At 45.4% G+C, this 8574-nt stretch overlaps 1 protein-coding gene across 1 annotated transcript; it reads left to right on the top strand.

Moving 5' to 3' along the window:
- Window positions 1-5: 5 nt before the first annotated feature.
- On the top strand, window positions 6-7448 carry NSA2 (NSA2 ribosome biogenesis factor). Its single transcript, XM_075488495.1, has 6 exons — window positions 6-277; window positions 523-710; window positions 1792-1942; window positions 4988-5167; window positions 6311-6503; window positions 7181-7448. Exons 1-6 carry the CDS (start codon window positions 275-277, stop codon window positions 7246-7248), a joined length of 783 nt encoding a protein of 260 aa, XP_075344610.1. The 5' UTR covers window positions 6-274; the 3' UTR covers window positions 7249-7448.
- Window positions 7449-8574: the final 1126 nt, after the last annotated feature.

Raw genomic sequence — 8574 nt, 5'->3', positions numbered from 1 at the left:
CCGCCCTCCTGCCCCGGCCTGACAGACCCAGGCGACAAGAAGCGCCGCTCCAGCCTCTCCCCCTCCGTTTTCCCCCTCTTCCCGGCCTCGCCAAGACGGCTGCGTAGCCCTCGGAGGAAGCGGACCGCCGCCTCTCCGCCGGGAGGAACCAAAGCGCCACGAGGGAGCGTTTCCAGCCGGGGCGGGTTTTCAGGCCGCCCCCCCTTTCGGCTGCGGCGAGGCTGCTGGGCGGAGGGCTCGGCGGAGCGCGGGGGGACGCCGCGGGGCCGCCGCCATGGTGAGACCCGGGGCGGCGAGGCGGGATGGGGGCGACGGGGCGCGGGACGGGACGGGGGAGGGGTGAAGGCGGCCGAGCGGGCCCCGCCGCCCCGCAGTTGAGGGTGCCGCTGTCGGGCCGCGGCCTGCTCGGGCCCCCGCCGCGTGTGCCAGCGGCGCTGGGCCTCGGTGAGGGTGCAGCGCCGGCCCCGGCCGCCCGGGCCTCGGCCGGCGATACCCGCTCACCGCTCTGCCTTGCGTCCACAGCCGCAGAACGAGTACATCGAGCTGCACCGCAAGCGCTATGGCTACCGCCTGGACTACCACGAGAGGAGGAGGAAGAAGGAGGGCCGCGAGGCTCACGAGCGGTCGCGGAAGGCCAAGAAGATGATCGGGCTGAAGGCCAAGCTCTACCACAAGCAGCGGCACGCTGAGAAGATCCAGATGAAGAAGACGTGAGTACCCGCCGCTTCTCTGACGACGTCTAGTCATCCTGATGTTTGAAGGATGAGATGAGACGTCAATATCGTTACAAAGAACTACTTATTACTTGGATCATACGTTATACCTTTGAATAGGGCTCAGGTTGTAGGAGATAGTGGGTTTGGCCACAGTGAAGACATTTCTGATTTCCTCTCTTGTCAAAGGGTGTTAACAGTTCTGCTCCTAAAACCATTCCTTACGATGAGTTTTAATTGGCAATAGCAGTGAGTAATGTAATTGATAAAAATATGAATGCATTTACTTAGGGCTTTTACATTAACTGCTGTATTAGTGTAGCAAGAGGCAGCAGGCATTTTTTTAAGTGTTAATAGAAAAAGCACAGTAAACGTACACAGTGTTTGAGTAGAACATGAGGCTTGTCTTCCAAGATAAAGTACAATATCAAGCATAGATAAAAAAAAGCACTTTTCTGAATATTTTCCCTGTTGTTCAGAAATTGAAATCAAAGCTGTTAACAGTATTCTTTGTTGATAATGAACTTAATATCCGTTCACCATGGTGTTTTCCAAGTGCAGACAGTTATTTTTCTCTGGTACTTGTAATTGTATTGGGTTTGTTAACTAGTTTGTGGACTCCCCCCCCCCCCCCCCCCCCAATGGCCTCAAAATGAATGAAACATGACCCCTTTTACACACACACGTTCCTCAGATTGGTAAGCATTGCCATCAAACCTCAGAAGAGCAGTAGTATGTTATTTTTTGTCAGAGAGGAAGGCTACTATCTCTCAAAGTGCTTGGCTGCTTGTTTTAAGTCATTCAGAAATTCCTTAATAAGATGCATGTCTTGTGTTCCTGTCTTGATGGGAATTGACAAGCTTTTATGCACTGTGCAGTCTGTCAGTTGTTACATTAAGTGAAATTACTAGCTTACCTTGCAAATTATTTAGGATTATTCCTTAAATATAAATACATACTTGTTTACAAATATCTCTTTAAAGAAAATTTTGAGCAGGCACAAGTTAAGTTAAAAGGATATATCTAAAAATGAGCCCTTTTCTTTTCTACTCTTAATACTGGTTTTCTTTCCTTGCAGCATTAAAATGCATGAAAAGAGAAATACAAAGGAAAAGAATGATGAAAAAACACCTAAAGGAGCTGTACCAGCATACCTGCTGGACAGAGAGGGCCAGTCCCGGGCCAAGGTTCTCTCTAACATGATCAAGCAGAAAAGAAAAGAAAAAGCCGTAAGTAACTGTATAAAAATGCCTATAAACTCTACAGGAGGGATAGGCAAGGCAGGAGAGGCAGTGGGGTAGCCCTGTATGTTAGGGAGTGTTTGAATAGTTTAGAGCTTAATGATGGTGACGATAGGGTGGAGTGTCTGTGGGTAAGAATCAGGGGGAAGGCCAACAAGGCAGATATTGTGGTGGGAGTCTGTTACAGACCACCCAACCAGGATGAGGAGGCAGATGAACTATTCTATAAGCAGCTGGGAGAAGCCTCACGATTGCTAGCCCTTGTTCTTGTGGGGGACTTCAACCTACCAGATGTCTGCTGGAAATACAATACAGCAGAGGGGAAACAGTCTAGGAGGTTCCTGGAGTGTGTGGCAGATAACTTCCTGACGCAGCTGGTGAGTGAGCCAACGAGGGAAGGTGCCCCGCTGGACCTCTTGTTCATGAACAGAGAAGGACCTGTGAGCCATGTGATGGTTGGAGGCCGTCTTGGGCAGAGTGATCATGAAATGATAGAGTTTTTGGTACTTGGAGAAGTGACGAGGAGGGTCAACAGAACTGCCACCTTAGACTTCCGGAGGGCAGACTTTAGCCTATTTAGGAGACTGGTCAACAGAGTCCCCTGGGAGGCAGTCCTGAAGGGCAAAGGAGTCCAGGAAGGCTGGGCATTCTTTAAGGAGGAAGTCCTAAAGGCACAAGAGCGGGCTGTCCCCAGGGGCCGAAAGACGAGCTGGCGGGGAAGAAGAGTGGCCTGGCTGAATAGAGAGCTTTGGCTAGAACTCAGGAAAAAGAGGAGAGTCTACGACATCTGGAAGAAGGGGCAGGCAAGTCAAGAGGACTACAAAGGTGTAGTGAGGTTGTGCAGGGAGAAAATTAGAAGGGCCAAAGCCGAGCTAGAGCTCAATCTGGCTACTGCCATAAAAGACAACAAAAAATACTTCTTCAAATACATTAGCAGCAGAAGGAGAGCTAAGGAGAATCTCCAGCTCCTAGTAGACGGGGGAGGGAACACAGTGACCAAGGATGAGGAAAAAGCTGAGGTACTTAATGCCTTCTTTGCCTCAGTCTTTAATAGCAGGGCCAATTGTTCTCTGGGTACCCAGCCCCCAGAGTTGGAAGATACGGACGGGGACCAGAATGGAGCCCCCATAATCCAGGGGGAAATGGTGAGTGACCTGCTGCACCACTTAGACACTCACAAGTCTATGGGGCCTGATGAGATCCACCCGAGAGTACTGAAGGAACTGGCAGATGTGCTCACCAAGCCCCTTTCCATCATTTACCAGCAGTCCTGGCTAACTGGGGAGGTCCCTGCTGACTGGAGATTAGCAAATGTGACGCCCATCTTCAAGAAGGGCCAGAAGGAGGACCTGGGGAACTACAGGCCTGTCAGCCTGACCTCAGTACCAGGGAAGTTGATGGAGCAGATCATCTTGAGTGCTATCACATGGCATGTAGGGAATAACCAAGGGATCAAGCCCAGCCAGCATGGGTTTAGGAAAGGCAGGTCCTGCTTGACCAACCTGATCTCCTTCTATGACGACGTGACCCACCTAATGGATGAGGGAAAGGCTGTGGATGTTGTCTACCTAGACTTCAGTAAAGCCTTTGACACTGTTTCCCACAGCATTCTCCTGGAGGAACTGGCTGCTCATGGCTTGGACGGGTGTACTCTTCGCTGGGTAAAGAACTGGCTGGATGGCCAGGCCCAAAGAGTGGTGGTGAAAGGAGTTTACTCCAGCTGGCGGCCGGTCACAAGTGGTGTCCCCCAGGGGTCTGTGTTGGGGCCAGTTCTGTTTAATATCTTTATCAATGATCTGGACGGAGGGATCGAGTGCACCCTCAGTAAGTCTGCAGACAACACCAAGCTGTGCGGCAGTGTTGATCTGCTTGAGGGTAGGAAGGCTCTGCAGAGGGACCTGGACAGGCTGGATCGATGGGCTGGGGGCAGTTGTGTGAGGTTTAACAAGGCCAAGTGCCAGGTCCTGCACTTGGGTCACAGCAACCCCATGCAACGCTACAGCCTTGGGGAAGAGTGGCTGGAAAGCTGCCTGGCAGAAAAGGACCTGGGGGTGTTGGTTGACAGCCACCTGAATATGAGCCAGCAGTGTGCCCAGGTGGCCAAGAAGGCCAATAGCATCCTGGCTTGTATCAAAAATAGTGTGGCCAGCAGGACTAGGGAAGTGATCGTGCCCCTGTACTTGGCACTGGTGAGGCCGCACCTCGAATACTGTGTTCAGTTTTGGGCCCCCCACTACAAGAGAGACATTGAGGTGCTGGAGCGTGTCCAGAGAAGGGCAACGAAGCTGGTGAAGGGTCTGGAGCACAAGTCCGATGAGGAGTAGCTGAGGGAACTGGGGTTGTTCAGCCTGGAGAAAAGGAGGCTGAGGGGAGACCTTATTGCTCTCTACAACTACCTGAAAGGAGGGTGTAGAGAGGTGGGGGTCGGTCTCTTCTCCCAGGTAACAAGTGATAGGACAAGAGGAAATGGCCTCAAGTTGCACCAGGGGAGGTTTAGACTGGATATTAGGAAATTTTACTTCACTGAAAGGGTTATCAAGCATTGGAACAGGTTGCCCAGGGAAGTGGTTGAGTCGCCATCCCTGAAAGTATTTAAAGGACGTTTGGATGAGGTGCTTAGGGACATGGTGTAGTGGTGGTCTTGGTAGTGTTAGGTTTATGGTTGGACTCAGTGATCCTAAAGGTCTTTTCCAACCTATACGATTCTGTGATTCTGTGAAAATTCAGATACTTACAATTACTTGTGACAATTACTGCTTTGTGTTGCTGATGCTCAGGTGACTTACAGCCTACAAGCAAAGTCTAAATAAAACCTGAAACCTTGAGTAACTGAGCAATCTAGGACAAAGCAAGTATATGCAGTATCTTGATTTTCGTAACTTTAAATGCTAATTAAAATAAGTAGCTACGAGTTGTATAAAAAGTATGGTCTACCACTACACTTTAGGGAAGTTTTACTTTATGCTTTGGTTGTCCCCTTTCATTTAGCAATGCGGCATGTAAGACTTTTGACTTTTTTCCCCTCCCTTCCAGGGAAAATGGGAGGTTCCTGTGCCAAAGGTCCGTGCCCAAGGAGAAACAGAAGTTTTAAAAGTGATTCGTACAGGAAAGAGAAAGAAGAAGGCCTGGAAGAGAATGGTTACAAAAGTTTGTTTTGTTGGAGATGGCTTTACTAGGAAGCCTCCTAAATATGAGCGATTCATTCGACCAATGGTAATGTTCTTGAGTAATAATTCTTTTGACTTACTGTGGTGAGGAAGCTTTCTTCTATGATAATGCACTTGATTACTAGTGATGTAGAACATTCCTATTAGTTTCCTTGCAGAAATCTAAACTTTGAATAGCCTGAGGGTGGGGAGACAGCCCTGCAGTCACAGTCTGTGTTGAAATATCTCTGGTCTTACCCCTGTAACTCAGATGATGCCAGTAAATTAAAGCTACAAGCTGTCAAATTAGCATGGGAGGGTCTTTAGCAAAGGCACTTTGAATAGCTTGTAAAGTTGGAGGCTTCTTTTTCAAGCTGCTGTGAGTGTTAGCTGCAGAAGCCAACTCTGTCCTAGGACTCCAGAACTCCCTCCTTCAGGCTTATTAAGTAAGCTTGAAGCACAGTCATGACCATATGCAAGGGAAATGCTGTGCCTCTAGCCTGACCTTTTCTTACACAGCTGCAGGAACTGGGCTCTAGCAGCCTGGTAGTGCACAGGAGGAAAAGCTAGATTCACTAAGACAGTGTAGTTTTTCTATAAATACCTGTTCCTGTTTCCTCACAGGAATCAACAATCACTATGCAGGCTGCCTGTTGGATCGTACCTCATTACTATTTTGATGGTCATCTTACACAGGATAGATAGATTGGATAGATTTTTGACATAGAAAAGTTTGTGGTACTTAATGGTAAAGTACCTGTAACAAAGCACAGGTCACTAGATAGAAAGTGCTGTAAGAGATGGGTATTTAACATTTTACAATATGTGAAAGGTTTTTCAGTTTTATAAGAAAAAAGGAAAAATTTCTAGTCTTAAAAACCAGTAGCACTGTTAAATGGATTACCATAAATGCCTCATTTCTTCATGGAACAGAAGCCATCTGAGGTAGCAAGTATTATTCTTGTACTACTATTAAAAATCGACATCCTGAAAATATACATGGAATGCTTTATCTTGTCATTAATCAGGTTTTTAAACAACTCTGGTGTTCTATAGTAGGCAGATAGCATTCTGTATTCTAAGTTGTTTCATTCTTCCCAGTCTCTCAAAACATATAAACCTGAGGACATAAGGCCAAAAGTGTTAAACTAGATTAGTTGTGAGGGTTTAAAGCAAATATTAACTCATTCTAACACTCCTTATGCAACAGGGCTTACGTTTCAAGAAGGCACACGTGACACATCCTGAACTTAAAGCTACTTTTTGCCTACCTATCCTTGGTGTAAAAAAGAATCCTTCTTCTCCTTTGTACACAACACTGGGTGTAATTACCAAGGGTACCGTCATCGAGGTGAATGTGAGTGAGCTTGGCCTTGTGACACAAGGGGGCAAAGTTATCTGGGGTAAGTAGTTAAACTAGCTATACTGCAGAACTACTTTTAAAAGTTTTAAGTCTTCATTGCCTGAGGTATTGTTAAGACCACATCCTATAGTCATAATCGACCCATTGTTAAATGTTAGGTTTGGGCTGTAGCAGAAGCAACTACTAGGCAACTCTAAAAATGCAAGCTTTGAGTTTAAATCTTAGGCTTTCCATTCACACTTTCAAAATCAAATTAGGTGAAGTTCAGAACAAAGACTCAACTTGCTTGCCTGTGTCTCACATTAAGCAATGCTACAAGTCTATAAAGACCTAACCATGTGAACTATGAACAATTGTATCGTGTTTGCAGTGGGAGTTCCATGTAGAAGTATCTTCATAGGATCAGGCTGACTTCTTTTAACAGAGGGGTTGACTTGGACAACAGCAGAACCTATGAATTTTTTTTTAATCTACCTAGAACTCTAAATGATCTCTTTATAAAACACAGCCTGAATGAAATATTTAGAGAACCTAAGTTTGCAGCTCAGCAGAAGGTAGATTTAGACTTCAAAAATGCATTGCAGGTTTTGGAACAGTCACAAATTCCCCACCCTTTAAAGAGACTTGTGGATTGAACTTGCAAACATAGAAAAATCTAATTAATTATATGAACTACTTGAAGCTTTTGTAGATGTTTAATTCCCTTTTCTTTTCTAGGGAAATATGCACAAGTAACAAACAATCCAGAAAATGATGGCTGTATTAATGCAGTTCTACTTGTTTAAGTTGTGTTTGATACTATGCATTGCTCATGGGCTCCTGCAAAATCAGTGCAGTTTCAACAAGTTTAAGATCGCTGGAACCTTCAACCATTCAAGAGCATTGACCCCACCAGCTGGTGAAGGAACTTAAGTGCCAGAAATGACTGCTTGGGTTTTTATATTTATTATGTTTGCTCAGCTGAACTGTCCAAATAAAATGATCCAATTTTCATGTTTTGTTCATGTGGTATGGATTTGATCTAAATCTTCTTGGTGTTTTTACAGTAGCAGTTTCCTGGCTTTGATATATTGTATAAATACTTAATTCAGCTCACATTCCTAGCAATGGGAAATACAGCCACTTGTCTCCTATGAGGCCTACTGTAATAGCTAAAGGTACAGAAGAACATACTAACTCGTATTCTGTTTCTGGGAAAGCAGAAGAGACGGAAGAATGCAGCTAGAATCTTACTGCAGACTGACATCAGAAATTAACACTCAGTTTGATACTTGCCCCTGCAGAAGGCATAGGCTTGAGAACACACTAGCAGCATGGGGATACAGGGCAGGGAAGATAACTAGGACAACAGCTATTTCTGCCCCACCATCACCTCATGTCTTTCTCCCCTTTGCCTCCATGACTGCATTAATGGAAAGAATAAGGGCTGGAGAGTGTAGCTCTGTAGTTCCAGACAAGAGAACAGTTCCAGAAGTTTAAATTTATGAAGCTGTAGGGGTTTTAAGATGTGAAATTTGAGAACAGCATGACAACCCTGATACTACAACTACTTGTAGCTATTTTGGTGGCTTTAAGAAACATTCCAGAAAAACTAAAGGCACAAGCATCAACTGATCAATATATACTTAGCTTGCATCCTCAAAGTAGAAGAAACAAAAGCTGCTTCTAAACTGGAAGCTTTCAGCGATGCTGTATATAACTGCATCAGTAATCTTCTAGTCAAGAATTTGGTGGTAAACTTAGCACAATCTATCACTACAAATAAACATACTCACTATTTTATATTCCTACTCTTAAACTACTTCACTTCAAGCCAAGGAGCTTTTAACAAATTCCAAGCCAAATCCTTATAAGCTTTCTCCAGTTTGAGGGCACTCTTACCCCTCACATTATAAGAAGGAAACTTCCAAACAAAACTGGTATTTCAGAAGCCAGAACGTGAATAGGTTTGCATTGGGTTTTTTTTGCATTAAAAAAAGTTTAAGGCTAGAGTACAAATGCAATAAGCAGGTTGAGTAGCAGATTATAGAATCACAGAGTAGTTATAGCTGGAAGGGACCTCTTGAGATTGTGTAGTGCAAGCCCCCTGCTTAAAGCAGTCAAATACAGCA

The sequence above is a fragment of the Mycteria americana genome, chromosome Z (genome assembly GCF_035582795.1).
Source record: "Mycteria americana isolate JAX WOST 10 ecotype Jacksonville Zoo and Gardens chromosome Z, USCA_MyAme_1.0, whole genome shotgun sequence".
NCBI classification, from domain to species: Eukaryota; Metazoa; Chordata; class Aves; order Ciconiiformes; family Ciconiidae; genus Mycteria; species Mycteria americana.
This window is presented reverse-complemented; position numbering and strand designations above follow the sequence as displayed.